The 27,326-nt window shown below is 32.7% G+C and overlaps 1 protein-coding gene and 1 pseudogene across 3 annotated transcripts; both read left to right on the plus strand.

Moving 5' to 3' along the window:
• The first annotated feature begins 15,461 nt into the window (after positions 1–15,461).
• LOC143547348 (uncharacterized) lies at positions 15,462–19,691 on the plus strand. Of its 2 annotated transcripts, XM_077038798.1 has the most exons (9): positions 15,462–15,854; positions 16,212–16,359; positions 16,692–16,769; positions 17,784–18,144; positions 18,229–18,341; positions 18,424–18,588; positions 18,687–18,814; positions 19,198–19,290; positions 19,366–19,691. In XM_077038798.1, the coding sequence occupies exons 1-9, from the start codon at positions 15,778–15,780 to the stop codon at positions 19,523–19,525; spliced, it is 1,323 nt and encodes a 440-aa protein (XP_076894913.1). In that variant the 5' UTR covers positions 15,462–15,777; the 3' UTR covers positions 19,526–19,691. The 2 variants fall into 2 exon arrangements, with proteins under 2 accessions (XP_076894913.1, XP_076894914.1); XM_077038799.1 differs by lacking the exons at positions 19,198–19,290; positions 19,366–19,691 and adding an exon at positions 18,900–19,061.
• Positions 19,692–20,793: 1,102 nt separating this feature from the next.
• On the plus strand, positions 20,794–27,304 carry LOC143547329 (nudix hydrolase 3-like; annotated as a pseudogene). Its single transcript, XR_013137754.1, has 21 exons — positions 20,794–20,867; positions 22,289–22,468; positions 22,575–22,652; positions 22,729–22,825; positions 22,902–23,035; positions 23,123–23,204; positions 23,638–23,724; positions 23,794–23,899; positions 24,020–24,191; positions 24,271–24,476; positions 24,569–24,650; positions 24,759–24,824; positions 24,896–24,973; positions 25,065–25,160; positions 25,822–25,928; positions 26,026–26,194; positions 26,268–26,351; positions 26,429–26,523; positions 26,621–26,711; positions 26,945–27,091; positions 27,173–27,304. The product of XR_013137754.1 is annotated as a nudix hydrolase 3-like (transcript).
• Positions 27,305–27,326: the final 22 nt, after the last annotated feature.

A 27,326-nucleotide genomic window follows, 5' to 3' on the forward strand; every position in this document is an offset into this window, starting at 1 on the left:
TGGTGGCTCGGGTAGTGCGTGTGGTGATGGGTATCCGAAGAAAGGAAAAGAGAGTGAGATGTTTGTGTGTAGTTTGTAGGGGAGAGAGAGAGAGCATGTGCGTTTACGGGTAATGGGGCGCCAGTGGTAACGGATTCCTGCGGGTTCAAGGACAACGGGTGAGTTCTCAATCGGTGAATAGATTTCAAATTTCCTAGTGGTTGCGTCCCGACCTCCTTAAATGTGAGAGTATATAGGTTGTTAAGTTTTAGACGTATACAATTACAAGTGGATACTTCTTTTATGCTTCATACCTAAATAACTTGGATGCGGCGTTATATGCTAGAACATTTTTTTGTAATTGGTTAAAATACATTTCACGCACCGTTGTAACTAGTTTGAACGCAACGCTATAATGAACAATGCATCAACATTAGAAAATACCTTTTTAAAATATATATCAACAATGTTCTCAGATTAAATATAAATTAACTTGTAGATTGTATGGTATCATAAAAATGAATGTAGTACATATAACTAAGGGCGTGCATGGGTCGGTTTGGGGCGGTCTTGAGTCAAACTCATAACCATAACCGATATGTCGGTTAATGGATAACCATAACCATAACCATAACCGACCCGTTATGGTTGTTTTGGTTAATCAGTTTTGTGGTTATAGTGAGTCGGTTATGGGTCGGTTAACCGTAACAAAACAATGTAATTGAGCCTAAAAGTTTGATATCAATTATTACAAAAAAACAACATGACATAGTCTAAGAAGGTATATAATCCATAATAATACTAAATATTCAAAAAAGAATGACATTATATAATCCAACAATGAAATTCAACTTAATTTGATAGCAAACATTGAACCAAAAACATTAAAATGATATAATCCAACAACATGTTAGGTGGAAGTTAATCCCAAATATATTAAAAATATTGTTGGTTAAATAAATGGGTCGGTTCGGTTATAGCGGTTTTGGAATTATCTTTAACCAAAACCGACCCGTATTTGCTAGTTTTTAAAAATTCATTAAACCGACTCACCGATTATGTCGGTTTTCAGTTTAAATGGGTTCGGTTATATCGGTTACGGTTCGGTTTAACAGTTATGACGTTTAAGTTGCTCACCCCTACATATAAGTTAGTTGAGTTTAAACGTTTGATGGAACTAGATTAAACTACAAAAAATTAATAATGAAGATTTATTTAAGCTTTTACTTTTGGATTGGTTTCTGTTAAGAAATCCAAAAAAGTTAAGAACTTTCAGAAACTTTTAACTAACTAAATATTATTCTAATTTTTTTATATATTAACACTATTTTATAGTAATTTTATCATAACTAGTAAATAGACCCGCGCTTCGCGGCTGGTTTTACGTTTCACTGCAAGTTACTCGTGTTAACCAAATGCCTTACAAATTCATAAAAAAAACAAAGTTCAATTACACTATTACTTGGTATAGATTTAGGATGAGTTTACCACAAAGAATAACAGAAAATTACTACCATGAGGATTTTTATAGATACGAAAATCATACAAAAGTTAACTATTTACAGCGTAATATTCTTCAAAACATACTCCATACAATGGGTCTATTCCGATTAAAGGCCTAATTGGTGTATAAGTATTTAAGACAACCTATTACATGTCATATCGCAAATCTACACGTTCATGCGAATGCTTGACTTACCTGGCCTGTTCTAACCCGATTAACGCATCATATGTTGGGTCGGTAGCCGAATAGATTCTTACCAACACAAAACCCAAAGAACTTGATCCGAGAAACCAGAGAAAAAGCTTGGATACCTTCAAACACTAAAAACTTGCTGTCGATGGACTTGTAATAGCTTTGACTGCCAAACAACATCCTTTGAAACAATCTAATTTGTGCAGAATGTTCTCTTGAGTCAAATATTTCACTCTAAATCAACTTTCATCATGTTTGATAAATCTGCCGTACACTCAACAATCGAGTCTAACACCCTCAACACCTGAACCAAATGTGCCTGTTGTAATTCATTTGGCTTGATAATTCTTTATGCCTCCATTTTAGTCAACTTGTTTGCAAAGTAGGTAAGTAATGAAAGTTTGTAAAATATGTGTGTTTTACCAAAATATATCACATGCCTAATGTTTTAGCATTATGGTTTCGTACTTGTAGGTGATGATATATATTAGACTATTTTAATGTTGTTACTTGCTGTAACTTTGTGTATCATTACAAAATGAGTAGTAACATATGGTGAAAGAGGGATTGTTTGGAGTCGGTGCAGTACTGCGGTGGTCAGTGGTGGACATAAGGCTTGGACAGGGGTAACCCGGGTTACCTCTCAACTTCCATTCCATAGTGTAAAATTTTTTTTATTTTCGTCGTTTTATATATCGGGTAACCCCTAAACTAAAACTAGGTTACCCCTCAAAAATTTCAAGAAGCCCACACATTATTTAAAAGCCTATACATTACTAAAAAGCCCATGCAACTGAAATAAAATAAACCCACAAAACATAATATTTTACACATCCAGACAACAGCCGCTATCCCTCGGCTCCCACCACATCCAATAGCCACCACTCCAGTAGGTCGCCGGACCACCACTGTCGTCCGCCGGCCGTTTCTTCAGCCAAATTCGTCATCTACCTCCTATTCACTATTGTTTTACTCAAATATTCAAAGATTCAAAGGTATTGTTAATTGTTATTGTTTGTTTTTTTTGATTTTAGGGTTTATATTTAAAAGGGATGAAATTGGACTTTAGGTTAGGGTTTGGTACTTTGGTTGTTAATTTTAGTTGTTATTTTGTCTTTGTTTTTAATTAAAATTGTAACTCTTGATTTCTTATATAATTAGGCCATTAGGGTATTTGGAACTTAGAAGATGAAGCCACTTCAAAACAAGTTCTTGTTGGCAAATTTTTTAAAAGAAAATTTCAAGAGTTTGATGACATTGATGGAAGTCCAAATATTGGTAATAATGTGCAAGAACAAGATGATGATGATAATATTGTCCAAATATTCCTTCGACTTCAAGCCCTTCAATTCCACATACAATCGATTTGAATGATCTTCATTCGGACCCTTTGATAGACCACCTATTACTAGTTATCACCCTAATCAAAGAGATGACATAAGACGGCATTATCTTGTTGAAAAGGCTTTTCAACCACGAAATCATAACTTTCCATGCAAAGACTATTATGGTAAGCCGAGACGTTTTAATGTAGAGTGGTTTGATAAATATCTGTGGTTAGAGTATAGTATTAAAGTAGATAAGGAATATTGCTTATGTTGCTACTTGTTTAAAGAAACCGATGGTAATCAAGGTGGAAAAGATACTTTTTCAACTGAAGGCTTTTGTAATTGGAGTAAACCAGGTGCTTTAAAAAAATATGATGGGATGGTTGACAGCTATCATAATAAGGCGAATGGGTGACGATTATTTAAACAATGCTCTAGTTTGTGTGGTTGAAAGAGAAACATTTGATAAAGTAATGGAAGACGATGTAATGGCTTGATTTCAAGCTATCAAATGCGAAGATGAGAGATCATCTATTAGGTAGGTGTGTTAAATTTATTTATTAGCGTCTTTTTTTTTTGAATTTATGATCAAAATAAAAAATTTTAGGTTACCCTTGAATTTAGTTCTAGATCCGTCACTGACGGTGGTAACATGTTCAAATAGGGTTTAGTTTAATATGGCAAATAATGCAGACTCAATACAATCGTCATCATAAATCATGCATATCATCAAACAGGAATACAACAAAAAGCACCAACAATTCAATTCTTGTCTTAATAATTATTTTTTAGCAAACTTGCGCTGCATCAGAAAGTACTTATTTTTAGCTTAAAATCATCATAATCAAAAGACTATAACCACAAAACTAAAACTAAAACTAAATATCAATTAAATGGGACATCATACTTTTGCAACTAAAGACTAAAAGGGGATTACAGATTTGTAGGCGTAAACATATAAAAAGCGTCAACAATATTTAGTAGGTGGAATCCTAATGATGGACATATGCAAAATCAAAGCACAACAGTGGTGTAAACTAAGAAAACAGAAACAAAATTGACGATATATCAGTTAACAGTGGGAGGGAAGTAAAAAACATAAGCAAGCACACATAGTAGTAATTATTTAAAACAAACCTAAATAAATGAACACCCAAAACACTCTTACCAAATACAAAACTCGCCCAATCGAATGCAAAAGGCAACACAAATAAATAAATAATATCATTTTACCTACCTTAGCAATCGTGCTTATTTCATTTGCTGTTTGCCTTAATCGTAACCTGCAATTAAAAACAAAAGTAACTATATATAAGAAGATTAAACAAAAACCCTAACACCAGCATCGGCATCGATCAGAAACAAAATCAGATGATCAATTTCAAGAGGCGATAGGGTAGAAGCGGTGGGTTACCCAAACAGAGACACTGGAGAGTCTAGAATAATGTGGAAGTATGGAGTTATGTGTGTGTGTGTCTGAGAGAGAGAAGGGGGGGGGGGGGGGGGCTGTGTGTGCTCAATGGAATTAATGTACAAATTATGAAACAACATGTACCACAGCAATGCAATGTACAAATCATGAAGCAGCATGTACCAACAGCAATGCAACAGAAAGTTGCAAATTGTATATATATAATTTATATCTAAATTTTCTATTGCATATATAAATTATAAGTTTACACATATGTAAAATTTATGTAATGACAAATTTATATATGTGTAAAAAAATGTCTTTGAAACCAATTAGACAATGTTACGTCATCATTTCATTTTTTTTTTTTTAAGTTTATCCACTCCATCACATTTCAACCCATGCAACACATGTTTTTAGTGTGAAGTGTGAACCGATTCACTATACACTTGGCTAAAGGACATAATCTTGATTTCACATATAAATGAGGGTTAAGTATGAACAACTAAGAAGTACAAGAGGTGAATTAAATAAAGAGCTTGAAGATAAAGAATATAAATATTAGAGAATAAATTAAATAGTTAATTTATTGTTAGAAGATATGTTAGAGTTAGAGATAAATTTATTTTAATTAATTTATTTGTTTTCCGTGTTTGAGTATAGTGAGAAGTTTTTTTGAGCAATTTAGAGTTTTGTATTTTGTGTGGTTTTGTTTTTAGTAGAGTTGGTAGATCGTGTATATTCGTATGTGATAAGACATGAACACGATAAGGCACGACACGAAAATTTATCGTGTAACTGTTTCCCAAATACGAACTTGTTAATACCAGATATATACAATAAGACACGGTAAAAGTTGCTTGGGAACACATATTTAAGAACATGTTTAGTGAAACAAAAGGGGGTGCTACGCTGCAGCTGTCGATGGACAGACGATGGGGTGGTATGGGTGTAAAAGAATTAGGGTTAAGTAGTTATGGTATACTAAATATTATATTATTACATTTTAGTTATAAAAAAATCTAATCAGAACTAACATGTATTTAACAAGTAAACGAGTATTTTACCTGTTTAGACACGAAAATTAACAGGTCGATTCATGTTATTTAGTATACGAAATTTGTTAAGGCCACATACGATACTTGTTTAGGTTGTATAGATTTGTGTCGTGTATTTGTGTACGTGTCTAAAGTGTCAACCCTATATAATATTGAAAGAGTCGTGAGTAGTTCTTACAAATTGTTGATTTTTGTTTTGCTCGATCCAATTAAGTCCAACTATGACACCTATATGGCATCGCCTTTTTTTGCATTTTACACTGCCATAAAAGACGGTCTTATATCCATTTTATACCAGATATAATTAAAGTGCAATATTATTCTAGATTTATTCTTCTTATGTATAATACTAGCAATGTTAACCCGCGCATTGCCGCGGTATTATTTTATGTTTGGTTACAAATAACATTTTTATTTGGTGATACTTAGGCATTGATTTCAAATAAAGTGGCATGATTTAAGTATTAAAGTGCTATCTAAGATAAAATACACCATAAACATAAACTTACCTAGGGTTGTAAACGAATCGAACCGAACTAAACGAAGCGTTGTTTATGTTCGCTTGTTTAGTATTTTACACTTGTTCACGAATGGTTCATAAACGCTAACCGAAAAGAAAATCTCTATTTGTGTTTGTTTGTTAAGAATTGAACTTGTTCATGAACACAAACAAACATATATTTTTTTTCTCTTTTTATACAAATCCCTTTAACTTTGGATTTCAAAAGGGTATTTGAATAACAACTCACTCCACATTAATGTATTTGCCATGCAAATTAAGGGTTAATATTGAATTAAAAGAATAACAACAAATTACAGTTTGCAGAATTTAAGTATATTCCAACACGTTGACGACATAAACGATCATCATATAACCAAAAACAAAAGAAGTCTCAAATAAAATTTTTGTTCAACAAATAGTCTGTCAAAGTGGCCTTAATTTCACAAATATTCACTCCGGCAAAGGCTATTAAAAGAAGTCTCCATCATGACATCACCTTTTTCGGCGGCGGGGAATCGTTACGGCCCGGTGTCTTGTAGCGTTTCAGTGCTTACCCAACGGGCGTTCCCGCTGTCCGACTGTCCCATACCCAGCCACGTGACATCGATATTTGTTGCCCATCCAAGTGCCACCGCATGTGTCAGGTTTCCCCTCACTGGACGTTAGGATGTTTGGCGATTGTTTTAGCAACGGAGGCGGTGTCAAATATGATTACATAACCATCTGGTTACTTGTGATCACCATCGTTTAACATTGTTATGGTGTATTTATAGATTTGGGATGGCGGCGGTTGTTCATGACGGTTAAAGGGTGGTTACTGGAGAAAGCCGAAACGACACAACCGCTGATCAAAACGGTTTTTTAAATGGCCGGTGATATATGACTCTTCATGGAAAGGCATATTGACCCTTCTATTAATCTAATATGTACGTTTGGAAAATAAAAATAAAAAAATACAATGCATGTGGTAAGTTAATTCTTTCAACGAATTCTAATTGTAGAAATAGAATATGTAACCCAAATTTTTTATTTAGATTAATCCGAGAACCACAGCCACTACTACTCTTGCCCGGGCCGAAGTTGCAAACAGTGTTGACCGAGAGATGCCAACACACCCAGATCACTTACTTGCACACTCACTCGCATGCTCCATCATCTCCACACACACACACCACACGCACACCTGAGGCATCAGTACATGGTTAATTTAATTAAATAAATAGATATGGTATTGAAAAATAAGTCGGAAGTTTAAATAAAACTTTAATACTTAATACTAATTTTGGTTATAATGGTTGTACAAGTACGTTTTAATTACAAATGTTTCTGCATTTGAATTATCCAATTTTATACTCTATTCTTTAGTAAAAGTTTTGAAAGAAAGGGGTGGCGGCGCAGCTTGTTGCCCGCCTACCTGCTATATTGATGTAATATCTATGTTTCTACATATTGGAATAAAAAAACAAATAACAAGAAAATATATTCTAAGAATTTGTTGAGTCAAAAAAAAAATAATAATAACAAAAATTGTTTTACCTTGAAAACTAACTAATTTTCATTTTTAAGCTTTTAAACGTACGTACTAATGCAATTTTTCACTTGAACTTTTTATCATATTTGTGTTAGTTTATATAAGTGCTACATGCATGTATGATGAAACATAGTTATCTTAATTATATGTCAAATAAATTGTTATATATCTCTCATTAGTATCGTTAAATAAAGCTAAAAACTAATGTTTAATGTTTTATGTTTCATTAGTTTATGATTGCATTAAATAAGTTTTACAATTAAGTGATAGTTTTACGTAATTACTAATTTCAGTAATTTGTACATGGTGTTGTTTGTTATATAATTACTAATAACTTGGATGCTTATAATCCTAAAGCAGCTCCAATAATTATTTGTATAATGCATCATCAAAATCACATAATTATTTCTGATAGCATACGCAAGCCCTTAAAAATGCAATCAATAGGTTAAATAATTGGGCAACTAAGACATTGAAAATCCCATAATTTTGTTTACATATGCAATACAAATATGCACGTTTAATAGTTTATAACGATGGTTCACAACTTCACATCACAAATACAATTAAAATGCCACTTGGGCTACCTTAAATATTTAAATTTACAGTAATGAATGGGATCGAAAATTGAAGAGGAAAAAGACAATTTCTTAGAAGCCAATTGTCACGTAATCTATCTACCTATCTATCTACCTATATTAATAAAAGAAAATAATCTGGACATATAGCATTGTGAGGTTAATTCTCACTATCAAATTCCCGCCCAAATCACTCTCTTCTATTGATAGAAAAGAAAAAAAAAATATCTTGCTTCTAAATATAGTATTGATTATAAATTCAGCATATCGTATTAATTGGTCAATCTAAATTGATTGAATTATTAATGCTGTAAATTATATTGTAAACATCTACCTATATTATTAAAGCAACACCTTCTTTTCACATGTCATTCAACTAGACCCTCCACATAGGTGCCAAGTGTATAACTTTCCAATTTTACAATTTTAATTTAATGAATGATAAAATGAAAATATATTGTTGGTTGGAATTGAACTCACTATTTTATTTTTAAAATGTTTGTAGCTTACCAACTCAACTAGGATAGGTTGATGTTAACCTTCTCTTTTTCTTAATTGTTATAGATTCAGGACCTTCCATTTTGATATCTTTTAAAATACAAATACAAAATATTCTTACTAATTATGTATTTAACAAAAATTATATCTTATAAATACATAAGGTATGTTATTATTTATATTATTAAATTTTATTTTTTTTGTTTACTTTTTTACCACCCGTGTATCACACAGACTATATCCTAGTACCTAGTATAAAAAAATATTAACATATATAATAATTGCGTGTCATAATTATATTTTTTTAAAAATTAAAATATATATAAAATAGTTTATCTTTAAAAAGTTCACTAACATTTAATTTTTGAGACATCGAAGAAAACTATAATAATTTTGTTTACTTTTTAATATTCAATGTTTAATAAGTCTTAAAAATCGTAGGCAAATTTTTCATTTTTTATATTTAGTATAAGAATATGATGACAGTTGAACAACGGTGTGTTTACAAAGACATTATGAAAGCTGTTCAAAATGGAAAATCTGATGTTTTTTTTGGGTTATGGTTTAGGGTATTGAATGAAAAACATTTTTGTAAAAGACTTTAACTACATCTTTCAGATCTAAATGCCTCATTGTTTTAAATGTTGTTTCTCATGGCATTGCTTCATTATTGTAAACCGATGGTAGAACAACCCATTCTCGATTTAAAATTTAAATACATTTGATGATATAAAACGACTATATTTGTAATACATTTTTTACATAATATAAAGAGACTTAACTATCTTTTATTTTATTTATATTAAATTATTCATTGTAATTTATACATTAACTTAAACCGTGTAATATACGGGTTTCTACGGCTAGTTTATGTATATGAAAGAAAAAAATGTATTTCCTTATTTCAGAGCTTCGTTTATAACGGTTTAATGGGTTTTTTATATGGTTTTAGGTTACACGCAAATTTTTGCAAGTTGTGAAGAATATTCATTAAAAAATATAAAAGGGTAATAACTAACGAACAAGACATCATTCACTCGTTAGGAAGCTATCTAGAGATACTTTTAGAATATTCTAAGATTTAACAGAATGATTATTTTTTAATTTATTGTTTAGAACAAAAGTATATTAATAATAAACACAGCAAGGTGCTGCAAAAAGTTTACAAGGTATTTGGGGATGTCATTCTCGACACCTTGCTTACCGTATGCGTAATTGTTTATCTTAATGAAAGTTTGTTTCGTTGTTAAGAAAAAAAGAAAAATAAAAAACAAAAACATATGAACTTGAAAAGAATAACAAGATGTCTACGTGTAATTACACCTGAAAACACCTCAGAGAATTTTTTACCCAAGTCTCCCAATTGATTGATTTCCATCATGTCCTGGTTTTTGTATGATTGAAGGACCACATCTTCCCATGGTGAAAGAGAAACCACTAAAGTTTAGGAGGATGAAGAACTCAATATGAGTTAGGATAAAATAAAAATTCATTTAATTTGAGAAAACTCTAAAAATCATTTTCAACAACATGTTTTTAATTAAAGTTTGAATCATGTGGTTCATAATTACAGTTAATAAAAAAATTTGAAAGTAAATTTAGCCTTTTCTCTCTCCTAAAAATATATGTAAAAATTAGTAAAAAAATGTAAAAAAATAGCAAAACAAATTTTTTTTATTTTCAATGTTTTGTATTAAATATGACAACATATGTAAAAAAACAAAAGAAACAATATTATTGCCAACTCAAATGATTTTCATTCTATATATTGCCAACTCATTATAATTCATCCCACAAAACCCTAAGCTTTGCGTAATAAGTTGGACCCAAACCTCATCTTGTTGTATGGCCGTGAGGGTTTGCTTCAATTCGTAGGCTCTTTGTGTACTTTGCTTTAATCTTTCCGTTAAATCCGTCCACATCTTTTGAAGCATATTTGAAACTATTCTTGGTCTCTTTTTCCTTTGAAGTATTTAGCCAACCTTAAATCATGGCCTCACATCTCATCCATGTCATGTAGCATGTTGATTTTGATTCCATCTTCTTAATGATTCCATCAACAACCTGGGGTTCCCATCCTCTGACTTTTATGTGTCGTCTCGACTATCATTGGAGATGAAGAGGATAGCGACTAGGTTTTTAAGCGATGCGTTTGCAAGAACGCATGGTTTTTAATATGAAACTCTCATATTTGATGTTTTAGCTATACTCTGTTTAGCATAAGTTAATATTTGCTACATTAGATTTTTGTCGGTCTAGGGTGAAAATGAAGGATCCCGATACATTAGAGTTTTCGAAATACGTTAACATAACCAAAATTTGATACGTAAGGCTCACACATACATGATTACGCATGAACCATGCAACCTATGCCATATTACGTTAGAACTATTTAAGTGAAAATCTAATGCCGACCTAAATTGACCATGCCCGGCATGTAAGAATAAGGCCTGCACGAGTAGTGCGCACTTCTAAAACTCTAAAAACACCTATAAATTCGATTGAATGGCTGAAAACCCAAGGATGACGACCAAAAGGCTAATGTGGCGGCTATGGACTTTGGGGCTTTAGTCAATCAGCATAAATTAAGGCTAACACAATTGGGAATCAAAGATTTAACCATTCGACTATGCGAATGCGTCTCCAACGGATCCAGATCTTTACATTGCCAAGTAACTCGAACCTTTTTTTATCATGTTTTCGATTTGTATTTTGGTTTTGAATCTTTCCAATTGCAGGCTAACCGCTTTATATTCGGTTAGGCAATGATAAATCATTGTTAATTGATAAGTTATTGGAGGTTTTGCTATGATAGTGTGATTAACTAATTTCTTATCCTAATCTTGTGATGTATATGGTTGCATATTGTGTATTGATCTAATGGTTTGTTTGTGGGGATTGGATTTATCTTTCAATGAAGTTATGCATGCTAGATAAGATTCATTCTATTTCTAGGTTATATATCAATCGTTAACTCGGGGCTTGCAACCTTAATTGGTAATAGATAAACATTGTGTGAACTACCTATTGGGAGGGTCTAAATAAATAGATCTAGAAACCAGTTAGAGTTTTCTTTAAACAGATCTGTATAGGTTATAATACGTAACTCGTAAACATGTAAGAAACCAGTTAAGAAATCGTAAGTCACAAGGGATTGGTAATTAAAGTTGCTTCTTGAAATCAGTTTGTTTGTGTATGTTTATAGCATGACTTTATGAGTTCGTGTGATTAAATTTAGCAGACTCTTATATATTAGCATGTCACACACGTTTTATGAGGATACCTTTGGAACAATTTCTACATGTGAATTCTTCTAAAATATCTCATGATATTAAGAGTATTCGAATGTCTAACGGGTTATCTCCTAATCACTTGTTAACAATCTTTTCAAATTTTGTCTTTTAAGCTTTTAATCACTTCTTTTATAAACAAAACATTTTTATATCCATGAAATATTGATACAGAGTCTAGTATTAAGAGTAACTGTGTTCATGGATTGATATAGAGTATCTTACCACTACCATACTATCAATATCTATACTATATATAATAAATGAGCCAAGAGCACATTAAAATTTCAGATTGCGTGCCTGTGATCTAGGAGCGGGAACAATTTGCACCCATTCAGCAAAATTTGAATCACTTGAGTACCTAGAGCACCTTAAAATTTCAGATTGCGTGCCTGTGGTTTGGAAGCGGGAACAACTTGCACCCTCTTCAGCAAAATTTGACTCACTTGAGTCCCTGTGATTTTCAGGTGCTATCAGGTTGAGTCCCTTCATCTATTTTTCGTTTAAAAATATAGTTGTTATTGATTTAGTTCTTGTTTTCATTTTGATGGGTAATTTTTAGCCCTAGATCTTAAATAGTTCATTGAACTTGATTAATTCATCGACTTGCTTATTTTGAGAAGTACATAATTTCAGTTTGATCGTATAATGTTTTAATATTCTTTCTAATGCATTGTATGTGTACTGCCTTCCCCTATTTGACATTCTTTTTAAACTGTAGTACAAATTATTGTAAATTGTAAGTTAGTACATGATGGTTTGATGATGCACCAACCGGCTCCACTGCAGTGACGTTTAAGTAATATGATACTTGCAAAAGAGTTTGAACAAAAAAACGAGCAAAATATTTATTTAACATAATACATATAGTTGATTCTAGAACTGCTTGTAAACTGGTTGGTTCCACCTGTGAAAGATCATAAATTTAGTTGAGCTTACTTAGAATTATACGTGTCATATTTGTGGCAGACAACCAGTGTATGGACTATACAGTCCCTTTAGCTAAATACATATATATTTTTTTATGAACGGCTAGTTTTGATAATAAAAACACTTAATAACTCTTTTTTCATAACCCCTAAATGACATCCATTAACTTCACACAATACTTTTTTTTTTAATCGAACCCTCATTTTTCAAAACAGAGTGGCGTACCAATAGCGCAAAGCCAAATCCATTCGGTAACTAACACTTAGGGTATGTTTGGTTTGAGGTAATGGAATGAGAGGGGAATGGAATGGAAGAAGGAATGGAATAGACAAGGGAATGAAATGGATCATTACCATTCCATTTTCTTGTTTGGTTAACCTATGGGAATGAAATCAATTATTCATTTTTATTGTTTGGTATCCAAAAAAAATTGTAGAAATGAAATAGAAACAATAAAAGCACTCATATCTCAAAATACTTTTTAACCGAAAAAAAAATAAAAAAAAACTTACAATGGCGACGGTGGTAACTCCGGTGACGAAAATGGTGGTGGCGGTGGTGATGGTGGTGGTGGTGGTGGTGTCGATGGTGGTGGTGGTGGTGGTTGTTAGGTGGTGGTGGTGTTGAGAAAGTAGGGTGAAGGATGAATGGAATGAAAAAAAAGGGGGGGGGGGTGAGAATGAATGGTTTTGATGGAATGCGATTACATGTGTAATGGATGATTCCATTCCATTGAGCAACCAAACACCACATTTTTCATTCCAACGTAATGAATCATTCAATTCCTACTGTTATTCCTGCATACAAAACGCTACCTTAAACCATCACCAATGCAAGATTAAAATCTTTGCATTTGTGTTTGTCACATCATCTACCAATTCACTATATTTTATTTCTTTCTTTCTTCATTTAATACGACACTACTCACAAACACCATTCTCTCTCTACAAATGCATGCACTTCACAAAAGATTTTTCTTTCTCTTTCTATCTTCTCTCACCTCCACATCATCTCTACCTCATCTTTTTTTCTTGAAAACCCCTCACAAATATTTGCCACATCATCCCATTGGAGATGGTCTTACATTCAATACTAGTAGTAATAATATTTATATCTCTCACCTATATTTATATTTAAAATATAATAAGAATACTAATAAGCTAATAAATGTAAAAAGACAAAAGAATTTAAAAATTAATTACATGAAAAGTTATATATATTTTTGATTTGATTGATTTAATGTTTGAAATTGGATGTTACATAGAAAATTATAAGAAAAATTCTTAAAATATGTATTTTTAAAAACAAGTTTCAAGTTTTAAGTATCATTTGTAAAGAATTTCAAAAAAATGTATTTTAAACTAGTCGTGACGACTAGATTCTTGGCGTCAACGAGTAGTTTATAAAACTAGTCGCGACGACTATTTTAGGCTAAGAAAAATTCAGGGACAAGTATTTTGACGCCCTAATTCCACTCATGGTTGCTGGCATTAGGTTGCACAGAACACCAGCCTTTTGGTTCTGTCCCTCTTCAAGTCTAGGTTGTTCTTCATAGACATGAATTTTTTTAACATACAGAGAATCAACATCAGAATGCTTCTGAACTTCCTCAGTGACCCCGACGCGTATATCAAGGCTACTTAGTGTTACTTCTTGTTCAAACTCCTTTGATTGGTTTCGTTTATCAAAATTTTCGACCTTCAATTTAACACCCAAAGACTGATCTTCAATTTTCGATTGAACATCTGAAACATGCTTAGACAGATCTTCGGTCTTTGATTGAAGATCTAAAACTTGCTCTAATCGATCTTCGTCAACGCTACGGCTGCTGTATAGGATTTCTTCGTTGACTAGATCTTGATTGTTGTCCCTAATTCTTTGCTCTTCATCTTCCCACTTAATTAACCTTGACCCATTCGATCTAGCCTATTGACCAACCCATATTGGAGCTGGGTATGTATCAAAAGCATAATAAAAAAAACGATCTGTGCAGACATATCACGACAACGCAGGCGGCCTAGGGCTCTTGCGGCCGCGCGGAGCCCCGGCTCCATGGGGGAAAACTTTGTTGTTTTGGCAATTTTGACCCTTGTACTTTCTAAAAAGGCTAATTATTGATTATTTTAAAGCTTAAACAAAGAATGAACAAATTTTAAGTACATAAAGGGTACAAAATGAAAATACAAATCTTAAATACTTATAATTGTTTGATTTTATTAATAGTAAGGATTCAAAATAAGTTCCCGAATAAGGTTAAATACAAACGAATACAAATACTGAAAATCCGAGATGTTACAAAAGATACCGACATCTAAATACCTGTTGCCTTACTAAAATCTGGTATAATTGGTTTGACCGGTCGGTACGAACTGGTTTTTAAAACATTGACTTTTTACTAAATATTTAAAAATATATAATGTAAATTTAAAACTATTTAAGGAGGGAAACCAAAATCTTCATTTTTAACATAAATAAATATATTTATTTTGATATAAAATAGCTAAGATGATAATGATTTTCCCTTTCCATCTATATAATCCAATCTTTCTATTTCTATCCCCTCAACCACCACCACCCCCCTCACCCTATATGTTCATCAATATCATCCTACCGCTCTGCTAAAATCAAAACCCCACCCTTTTAATCCTTTCTCTCTCTATATGTATATATATCTATATAGAGTGAGAAAGATACAAAAACATTGAATACCACCACCATCCATGGATCTTGGAAACTCTTGTAATATTTCAAGAAACACACCCATTTCTCACTTCAACTTCTACAATCACTCATCTTTGATGTCTTGTAACCTGATGTCTGCGTCATCATCTTCTTCATCTAACCCTTCTTGTTGTACCCATTTTTCTGCTGAAGAATACAACTGAACTGATAGTTTTTTTTTTGCCATCTTTTCTTTGTATTTCATCAGCTGTTTCTTGTGAAATTTAATCTTTTTGTCACTTTATTGAAGAAAGTATGGTGCTTGCATCATTGTCTGGGGCTTCTTGTCATCAACAGATGACATGTACTCTGTTTCATTGGCCTGTTTTGAGGTACTTTTGTTGAGTTTCTTTTAATTGGGTGTTGTTATTTCAAGATTTTGGTAAATGGGTTTCATTCTTTTTGGTTTAATTTGCAAAATTTAGATGTGGGTTTTTGTTATTTCAAGGTTTTAGCAAATGGGGTTTGATCTTTTTGGTTTAATTTGCAAAATTTATATGTGGGTTTTTGTTATTTCAAGATTTTGGCAAATGGTTTTTGTTAAATTTGGTTAAATTTGCAAACTTTAGATGTGGGTTTTTGTTATTTCAAGGTTTTAGCAAATGGGTTCCAATCTTTTTGGTTTAATTTGCAAAATTCATGTGGGTTTTGGTTATTTTAGTTAATTTTGGATAAATTGTGATGATCAGGTGTGGATTTAGCCGGAATTTGACAGATGTCACTACTTCTGCCGCCGTGATCAAGCATAAGAAGAGGCGGCTGAGCTTATTATCGCCCATGGCGGCAGCTGCTCCAGTCAAAACTGGTGGTTTTTCATCTCCCAAATTCTACCAAGAGGTCTTAAATCATGCATTTTTTTTGGGTCTTATTTTAATACCATTTTTATGAATTTCAGCTATCTTTAATTTTCTTGTTTCTTTCTGTGAATTCTTTAAATGAAATTGGGATTTTATTATTGGAATTCAATATTTTTTATACTCTTTTTATGAATTTCTGCAATCTTTAACTGTTTTGTTTTTTTCTGTAATTTGTTTAAATGAAATTGGGAGTTTATTATTGGAATTCAACATTTTTAATACCCTTTTATGAATAATCTTTAACTTTCTTGTTTTTTTCTGTAAATTATTTTAATGAACCTGGAATTAACATTTTGATCATGAAATTTACAGGTTCTAACAGCTGCAAGAGCAAACTTTACGCAAGAAATATCATTCCAGTCTAAAGACAAAGACATATCCCTTGCTAAGGTAGCTTTTTCCATAAAGAACATTACTTTATCTCAAATTATTGGCTTGTACAAAAAGACAGTATCATGAATAATATTATCTTTTTGGTGGCCCCATAAGTTTGTTTTTATGTTGTTAGCATATGAAAACATCATCATTCAATTAGGATCAAATTTCTTGACCATTTGCACAATTGTGTAGCTACATGTGAGTCTTTTCAGCCTGATTATGATGAGGTTTATGTATATCTTGAATCTGGATCTTGGTGTGGCTTTTTTAACTTAAAGATCACCTAAATTACTCAACTTTTTGATGATTGTTATCTTTTCTGGCAAATGAATGCTCTTTATAACTAATTATACCTAAATTGGCCAACTTTTTAGTGATCAGTGATGTAATTGTTTTTTATGTATTGTGGTGTTAGTTCTTTGTCGTTTCTTTCGGGTTCACCATTTTCTTGAAATCTTTGCCTAATTAGAATTCATCTCTTCAACAAATCAAAGGCATTATCTTTCTTGTTACACTAAATAAGCATGATAATGATCTGCAGTCTATTCTTTCTTGCTCTTTATGGAGTCTTTTTGACTTTCAAGTTTCATACTTAGTATTTTTGTTGCAAACAATTCATTGTTTTTGCCACAAAAAGTCAAGTATGATGCTTTAAGAAGTCAACTGTTTAGTTTAATGTTTGATAATGGATAATGGATGTATGTTTTAGTTGTTGCTCATCTATCTTTGAGAATGGTCGGTTCGGGCTATGTTTGGTTATTTTGTTTAAATCAAAATTACCTGTTAATATACAAAACATGCCAAATGGGTCAAAAGTGGCCCAAAGTGGAATTTTAAGGCATACAATTTCTAACTTGTTTTATTCGACAAATAAGATTATAATTGTTATAATATAGTTCTTATAATCATATTCAACACAAGTTGATTTAGCTTCTCGAGTACAATTTAGACAAAAAAATCTGTCGTGAGTCAATTCTCCGTTGTCAAAAAATCAAATATAAGTTACTGGTTCTCTATATTCTGCAGACTTTGTTGCATATTTCTGCTGAAGACGAGGCGTTTATTGCTTATAACCGTGAGATGGATGCTTATTCATTCCAAAGTGAGCGCGAGGGTACCAAATTGCCATCCGATGGCCAAGATTTAAGTCAAAGAGAGTCAATGCTTTTGGCGGGAAAGAAAATTGAAGACTGGTTGTCAGAACTTGATGCCATTGCAAAAGAAGTTGAGGTTGAACTGATATCAAGAGACATTGGTTGCCATTTGACCGAAGTTTTAGAGGCGGTCAACAAAGTCTTGTTTGACTCAATGGGCTTCAAAAGGTCAAACATTGTGGATTCCAAATGTTCCTATTTGCATTCTGTTTTAAGTACTAAATGTGGCAGTGGTAAACCATCTTTCCTATTCGCAAGTTTTTAACTTTTTCTTAACTTAAGACATATACGTGACACTTATATAATGTTTTTGACAGCAATTTTGCTTAGCATTATTTACATTGAGGTTTGTAGAAGACTTAGTTTGACTATTGTTGGATCGCGGGTCGGGGAAGAATTTTTGATCTGGCCGGAGACAGGAAATCCTGAGGTTAGATAATTTGACAGACTTTAAAAGTTTGGATAAATTTGATAGTTAATAGTCAGTTTTAAAATTGTTAAAATTTTAACAGGAGCTTTTTAAGGTAAATTCGGGTCAAAGCTTATTCGGGATAGTCAACGGGCGGTGTGTTGAAAACCCGAAGTCAAAGGCATCAGATTTAAACAGCAGTTCACTTCTGGGACTTGATATTGCTACAAACCGGGATATTATTGGGATTTATCTTGCTAATCTGATTGTAAGAAATTCAACATAATTACTTTTAATTAGTAGAAAAAAGCTTTGACCCTTTGACTTTTTTTTTACCTTCTCGATATTCTTTTCCCTTATCACTAGAGGCTTCACTGGAAACGTGCTTCAAGATTGAATCGTGGATTAATGTTGACTTCTCCACTTAGACCCGTTGATGATGATAATAATACTGATGCTTCAAGCATACCGTTGTTGCGTCCTCAAGATCTAAGGTAAACATGTTAAATTACTAATATGCCCCTGGTATCCCGCTACCACTTCACTAATTCTTTAGGCACCTCTTTCTTTTTCATACAGGTTTCAGGATTGACATGAGAATTGACAGGAGATTTTGTTAAACTGTGACCAATGCCCAATAGTCCCACTTTCTGATATTAAAAAAGAAACATAAAGATCAAAACTTTTAATATAAAATCCATACTAAAATTGCAAAGTGTCCATTCATGAACTCATTTTGAGCTTAAATGTGCAAAAGCAGTCCATTAATGGAATCTTTATAAGTAAATTTGAAATCTTTATATGATCAAGTATATTTCTGAACCCTTATCAGTTGGTTTCTTGTGTTTGGCATGTTGCGTCTGTTGTTATGCACTAGGCTGGCTATAATGGCGTCCGAGAAGCTGCTGATATTACAGCCTCATAATTGGGCATTAAGAAGAGATCATGGCATGATGTTGTATTTCAACAGGTATGAGACCCCCATCCCACCAAATCCAACGCGCGCGTATGCTTTTGGTTTTTGATCTTTTGTTGTAAATGGCAGGGAATATGGAGAGGCGGTCCAAGAACTAAGTATTTGCATGGCTTTTGCACCTGAAGAAGAGGCGGAAATCTTGGAACCTTTTGTGGAAAAGTTGCATTTGTTGAGGCTTGAATCGTCTTGGAAATCATTGGGACATAAAGGGCGAATGGCGGTTCCTTAAAATCAAAAACACATATGGTTGTATTGTTCGATTTGAGTTATTAGTATTCGAGATTAACGAAGTTATCTTGTTGCCGGTGGGTTGTTTTTGACACTGCAATCTGTAGGTTTGCTACTTGGCTTTAGCCATAGTTATTGGATCATCTGATTTTTAATATTCAACATTTGAGAGAGTAAAAGTCTTGTATTGCAGTCTGATTCATTAGTGTTGTTTCTTACATTTGTTTTTAATTGTTTCTTCAGCCATGGTTGTTGGATCAGTAAAAGATGTAGATAATGCAATATGTTTGGTACAATTGTTATTATTGCTACTACTATCAATCATATTAGTTATTTTAAATACAAAAAAAGTAGGAAAAAAAAAATAATAAAACACTCAAAACGAGTATATTTTCATGTTTTAGTTTGGTTTGATTCATGCTTTTCACAAATCGATCTAACTTTGCTCATTTAATTTACTCCCGCAAGCATTGTCCAGCGATACAGACCATGGAAATCACCATCGGCCTCTCGTGATCCTATTTTATTCTTCACAAAACGTATGAACATAAATGAGAGTTGGAAAATGTCATACACACAAAGTTAAAGAATAATAATAGTTCAAAAATTAACTAGATCTATAAAAGTAGAAGTTTTTTCCGTTTTGCATTTTATTTCACAAAAAATCAGTGGTGGTATACTTGTATATATACTTTTTTTTTCAAAGAGTATACTTTCTTAATAAAGTTGTATAAATGAGTATAAAAATTTTAAAAGCCAACAAAATTGCACGAATGAATGTCTTTGAAAGTAATTTAGAAAGGTTGTTCGTTGTGCTTAGCCATGGCCCTTTTCCCCTCTTTCCGTTATAATGCCCAAAGTGTTAACAAAAAAAGGTAGGCCCATCCCACTAACAACCAATCATTTAAAAAAAAACTAGTTAACCCGTAATATGCTTGTTAAAGTTTATGAGTTAACTGGTATGGTATTTGCTAGTTGAACACATCGTCTAATCATAGAGTGTAGAGAAAAATGCAATTATTTTTATAAATTTTGTGAAACTTAACTTTGTTATTATTTAATTAAACAGAAGAAAAAAAGAAATAATGCAGCGTGACTTTTGTTGAACTAATAATATTGACATAATTATAATTGTTATTACTTTTGTTGAATTAATAATATTCTATAATCATATCATTATTATCTGTGTTTTCATCTTTTGGGAGTGATAATCCACGGCGACAAAGCAGCATCTTATTCATATTCATCATCTGTTTGTTTAAAAGAAAAATGGGCCAAGAAGAAGAAGAACACTTCGACGTCCTGACTGAATCTGGTCTCAAAACTGGCATCTCTAAACCCAGGTCTAATCTCATTTCTTTATAACTTTCTTTTCTTTGGTGATTAAACATATCATGATTTGGGTTGTTTTTAACATCAACTTTCTGGGGTATGTCAATAGCATGCCATTAGAGGATAGAAAAATTAATCAGTCACCGCCCGACTAGTCCCAGTTTTTACAACACTGGTTATATGTAACTTTCACACGGACCATATAACTCTTGACACATCAATCAGTTTTATTAATGTTATACGGCCCACCAAATATGTTGGAAATGTTATACAGCCTGTATAACCTGTCAGTGGTGTGCATATAACACCTTTATTAGGGGTGTTCTTCGGTTTGATTTTTGGGTTTCGGGTTTCTAAGTTTTAATTTTAGACCCAAAACCCAATCCAAATCTCTCACGGTTTTTTCGGGTTTCTTCGGGTTTCTTCGGGTTTCGGGTATCTAAGAAAACAAAAAGAAAATAAAAAAAAGTAAAGAAAAACTACAACGCGAACATTATAGCAACATATTCTTGTTTACTCATTACGTAAATAACCAAATACTAAATAAACATAACCCAGTAAAGCAACATATTCTTCGACTACGGTTGTTATTAGATGTAAATAGAAAAGGATATATAAACAATAAATAGTCGATCAACCATAATAGGTGGAATAGGAAAAAAGTGTGATATGCAGAGTGTTTCGTATGCGGTGTACATACCTAATAATAATATCATATTTTCAAATAAATAGTTTATTCGGGTTGATCCGAAACCTAGAAATCAGACCCAAGAACCAACCCGAATTACTTCGGTTCGGGTTTGGGTTGGTCTTTTCTTGGGTTCGGGTTTTTCGGGCTGGGTTAGTTTGGGTTTCGGGTAAAAGTGACAGCCCTAACCTTTATGTTTTTATTTATACAATTTCAAGTTTTCAACGTATCATATGGCTTGTATAGGGCTATATGGCCCGTATAACATGTTGAAAATGTTATACAGCTAGGATAATCTTTAAGTGGTGTGTATAGTATGCTAGTGGTGTATATAGCACATTTATTTTTATACATTTTCACCATGTTATACCGTTTGTATAGGGTTATATGGCCTGTATAGCATGTTCAAAATGCTATATGAGTGGTTTGTGTATAGTCTGCCCCTTCATAAACGAATGCATATCAATAAATTTTGCAAGTGATAGGTTTATCAGCTCTTAGTTCATAATCTGTTTGATTTGAAGTTTCATGGGATCTTGTGTTGACCATAAAAGTCAAAATAATGACACTTTTGCTTCTCAATGTCAGAATTGATTTCAGTTCCTTGTATTTTAAGTAAATGTTGTTAATTTTGAAATTGAGATTGCCAGATTGATTCCATTTGAATTTTGTAGTCAAGATCAACTATTTGTTACACCCATACATAATGTATTAACGTAACATTATTGCATTTATTTTATGCAGAAGTGCGGTTCACCGAGACGGTGATTATCACCGAGCTGTTCATATTTGGATATTTGCTGAAAGTACACAACAACTTCTTCTCCAAAAAAGGGCCGACTGGAAGGATTCATGGCCTGGATTATGGGACATATCTAGTGCAGGCCATGTATCTGCTGGTGACACATCCCTTATCACTGCCAGGTAGATTATTGGACCATATTGCAATGCTCGAATTGTATGCTAAATTTGTTAATTAAATTATGTTTAGTTTATCAATATATAACTTCAAAATATGTGATGCTTGTAGGAGAGAGCTTCAAGAAGAGCTTGGTGTGACCCTCCCGAGTGACGCCTTTGAGTTATTATTTGTCTACCTGCAACAAAGGTACAACTTCTATAGAGTTGGCGTGTAAGAAATACTATTATTATTCTTATTATGACATTGTTGTATTTGGTTATAGTGTTACAAATGGCGGAAAGTTCATTGATAACGAGCTAGATGACATATATCTCGTGACAACACTCGACCCAATTCCTTTGGAAGCTTTTACACTTCAGGTAATGATTATATTTTATCTAGTCATTGTTTATTTTTGAGAAAATACAAGGGTTGACCAGTATAGCTTTTTTGAAGGAATCTGAAGTTTCAGCTGTTAAATATATCTCGGTTGAGGATTACAAAAACTTACTTGCTAAGGGAGATCCTCATCATGTACCTTACAATGTGGATGGACCGTACGGTCAACTGTTTGACATAATTACCAAAAGGTACATCTTTGACCGTCGTAAAAGTGCATTTTAGTAAATTTTTGTATTTTCATTTGCAACTTATTGTTTATTTGAAACGTTTGATAGATATCAGGACAACACGGAAGCACGAAGTCTACTGCTGCAAAAGAAGCTTAACCGTTATTCTCCTATCTCACTCACTGCAGAGGTTGTTTTCTATCGTTTAGGTTAATTACACAGATTATCCCTGTGGTTTAGCCATATTGCAACTTTAGTCCCCAAGTTTTGAAATTACAGGCTTAGACCAATTCTTTGCACGAATGCCACATTATTGGTCTCTGCAATGGATGGATGCTAATTTTTTCCCCGTTATGTCCATGCACTTAACAGAACAAGTTGACTTCCAGCCATTAGGGACCAAGGGTGTTACGTGCTTACGTGCAAGTAGTTGGTGTGAAGTTGTAAATTTTTAAACTTGGGGAATGAAGTTGCAATATTGCCAAACCACAGGGACCATCCGTGTAATAAATTTTAAATATTATTTCCCTTTCTAAAGGCCTACCTGTAATATTATATAAACTTTATATAATCGTGTACGTTTGAATTTGAATAGGAATTTTGATGAAATTCTTCTATAACAGTTGACAGGTGTCACCGAGGAGGACAAAGAAGTTCTGGTTTTGCTAATTCAAGCTGCAAGAATAATGGATGGCATTTTTTACCACCAGGTTTATTTAATTAAGATAAACAATATTCGGGATAAATATTTATTTATTTAGCAAAGAGCTATGCAACAGGTTTGGTGCAGCAATTCATCTTTAAGGGAATGGTTAAACGGGCATGAGCAATTATCTGAGCTGGACATGTTAAAATGGAAATATTATTCAATAAATAGAGTCCATGGTAATATCCTACACCTAGTAGCACTATACTGTATCTCCTATAGGATATTTTTATTATTGTAAACTACTATTTTGCATATATAAAGTTGCTTATTTAATTGAAAGGTATATTCTTTCACAGGTCTTGTATGGATGAAAATGAAGCATTTTTGACAACCGCAGACTCTGCTGTTAAGTTGCTTCCGGAAGCAACAAAACCGGTTGCTAATTGGAAAGGTCTTGATTATAAAGCTGCATTTCCCATTTTGAAACCACCCGGTGCCAATTTCTATCCTCCAGATATGGATAAAATGGTATAGTGTTTTTAGTTTTATGTTCATATATGTATCAAACTTCTTTATTATTCCAGTTAATCGTATTCTTTATTATCAGGAATATGAATCATGGATAGAATCACTTTCAGAGAAAGAAAAACAAGATGCAAAAGGCTTTTTTAATGTTATTAGAAGGCGTAACGACGATAATTCTAATAATTCTAGTGATCTCTATATTATTCCTTACTCGGAAGAATATTCCTTGTTTCTTGCAAAAGCTGCTGAGTTATTGCATAAAGCAGGGGATTTAACCAGCTCACCTAGGTATATTGTTTATTAAACCATTTAGTTTCTTATTTATATGCATTCTTTTTTATATGAGGTTTACTGAACTCGTGTTTTATATTTTTTTTTAGTTTGAAGAGACTGTTGCATAGCAAGGCTGATGCTTTCCTGTCAAATGATTATTATGACTCTGATATAGCCTGGATGGAATTGGTCTGTATAAATAATATAGGGTTACTTTAGGAAGATATCATAAATATAGAAAATGCTTTACTTTTGTTTAATGCGGTTCTCATTGTGTGCGTGTTTTTATCTTTTTAGGACTCTAAGTTGGATGTTACCATTGGCCCATATGAGACTTATGAAGACGTTCTATTTGGATACAAGGTAAACTTGTCTTGCATTTTTATTTTTATTTTTATTTATACTTCATAGGTAATGATCATGGTTTTTGTTAGGCGACATTCGAGGCATTTATTGGTATTCGAGATGATAAAGCAACTGCTCAACTGAAACTCTTTGGAGATTACTTGAAGGTATAATGTTGGATCTATTCATGATCTTGTTTACTTATTTTCATCATTATCATTTATGCTTTATATTTATCTAACCAATTAAAAGATGTAGGTTTTGGAACAAAATCTTCCAATGGATGACACATACAAATCACCGGATGTGATAGCTGCACCTATTCGAGTCATCCAACTTGTTTATAATTCAGGGGTGAGTCCACAAAACTTAACAAAAGTATGCATAATACCATTTGGATTATATTACATGGATGGTCCTGTGGTTTGGCTTAATTATGGATTTCGTCCTTAATGTTTAAAAATTTCGGTTATAGTCCCCATCCACCTAGTTTGCTTTCATTCATTGTCCAAAAAGTTAACAGATCTAGTTTTGTATGTTAAATCAATGTAAATTTACCCTTTTACCCTTATTCTTAAGAAAAGAATATTCAATGTACATTGATTTAACGCCCAAAAACAAAAATCAATGTAAATTTACCCTTTCACCCTTATTCTTATAAAGCAAAAATAAGTTTAAAAGGGCGAAAGCGTAAGTTTACATTGATTTTTGTTTTGGGCGCTAGTTCAATGTTCATTGATTTTTCTTTATTTTCAAAATAAGGGTAAATTTAAATTTATTTAACGTCCAAACTAACCCTGTTAACTTTTTGGAGCATGGATGAAAGCAGACTAGGTGGTTGGTTATATCCGCAACTTTAAATTTTAACCTTGGTGTTGAAATCCATACTTTGTGCCAAACCACAGGGACCATCCGTGTAAATTTACTCTAAATGGTATTATTACCATCTAATGTTGTACACCTAAGACATCTATGAAAAACATTTATTAAAATATGGGATTTAATGGTAATGAAGGATGTGAAGGGCCCTCAAACTGTTGCGTTCAATCTTCCAAACGATGAGCGTATTGTTAAAGATCGTGGTTCATCAATGGTCATGTTGAAGAATGTTTCTGAGGCAAAGTAAAGTCAACATTCTATAATTATATTCTTACAACCATTGAGAATTAAGTTGCATAATTGATGTGATAATCACATTTTTATATTAACTGTTAAGCAGGTTCAAGCTGATTCTTCAGCCTATAGCTGACTTATGCATTATAAAAGAGCAGTGTGGACTTGTTGACTTTGACTCTTTTTTCACTCACACAATTTGCCACGAGTGCTGTCACGGGATTGGACCACATACAATAACACTTCCAAGTGGTCAAAAATCTACTGTGAGATTGGTCAGTTTCTCTATGATATAATATTTACAGTTATTAATGTGATCGTTTTTTACAGTTTGTTATTATGAAACAGGAGCTACAAGAACTTCACTCGGCTCTTGAAGAAGCTAAAGCTGACATTTTTGGCCTTTGGGCCCTTAATTTTCTTATAGCTAAGGTTCTCGTTTGACTTATTTTTTACTGCTGTGAGTAATGTTTATCTGAAAGATTGTTTTGACTTTTTTGATTGACCAGGATTTACTTCCAAAAACCCTTGTTAAGTCCATGTACGTTTCCTTTCTTGCTGGCTGCTTTCGTTCAGTGCGTTTTGGGTTAGAGGAAGCTCATGGGTAAATCAGATGATCAACAATTTTTTAACTTTATATTGTTGGTTTTATAGTAAGTATTACTATATTATGGTAATTGGTATTTGTTCATGCTTATCAGTAAAGGACAAGCACTGCAGTTTAACTACTTATTTGAGAAAGGGGCCTTTGTTTTGCATCCTGACCAAATGTTTTCGGTTGACTTTGATAAGGTTTGACTTCCCAAACATTTATTTGTTTTGTAAATCAGATTCCGATAAGCAGCTTCATATTCCATGGTCATCCACTTTTCTTTGACTGTGTTTTAAAAATTATAATGGATTAAAAGGTCAATGAAAGTCAGAGAGGACCATTTCAACCACTTACTTGGATTATCATTTGGTTCCAAATATAACAAATAAAGCATTTTACGTTTTCTTTTGGATTTTTTCATATGCTTTAACAGATTGAAGGCGCGGTCGAGAGCTTAAGTAGGGAAATACTTACAATACAAGCCAAAGGTGACAAAGATTCAGCACAAAAGCTTCTTGACAAATATGGTAAAATGACAAAGCCTTTGGATATTGCATTGGAAAAGTTGGCCAAAGTCCAGGTAAATTTCAAAATTATATTATTTTTTAAATTCTATATTTCTATATATTCATTTGATGGATATTTTCTTGAATTTTTGCAGGTTCCAGTTGATATAACACCTGATTTCCCAATTGTTACCAACTTGCTACACAAGAATTAAGCTTTAATAGTCTTTCTTCATTTTGCATATTCACTTCATTTGGATGTTACATTTCACATTTTCCAAGCTCTCTAGACTATAGCCTTGTTAGATT

The sequence above is a fragment of the Bidens hawaiensis genome, unplaced genomic scaffold (assembly GCF_021521415.1).
Source record: "Bidens hawaiensis isolate Kalapana, Puna unplaced genomic scaffold, B.hawaiensis_p1.1 tig00014712_1, whole genome shotgun sequence".
Classification (NCBI taxonomy): domain Eukaryota; kingdom Viridiplantae; phylum Streptophyta; class Magnoliopsida; order Asterales; family Asteraceae; genus Bidens; species Bidens hawaiensis.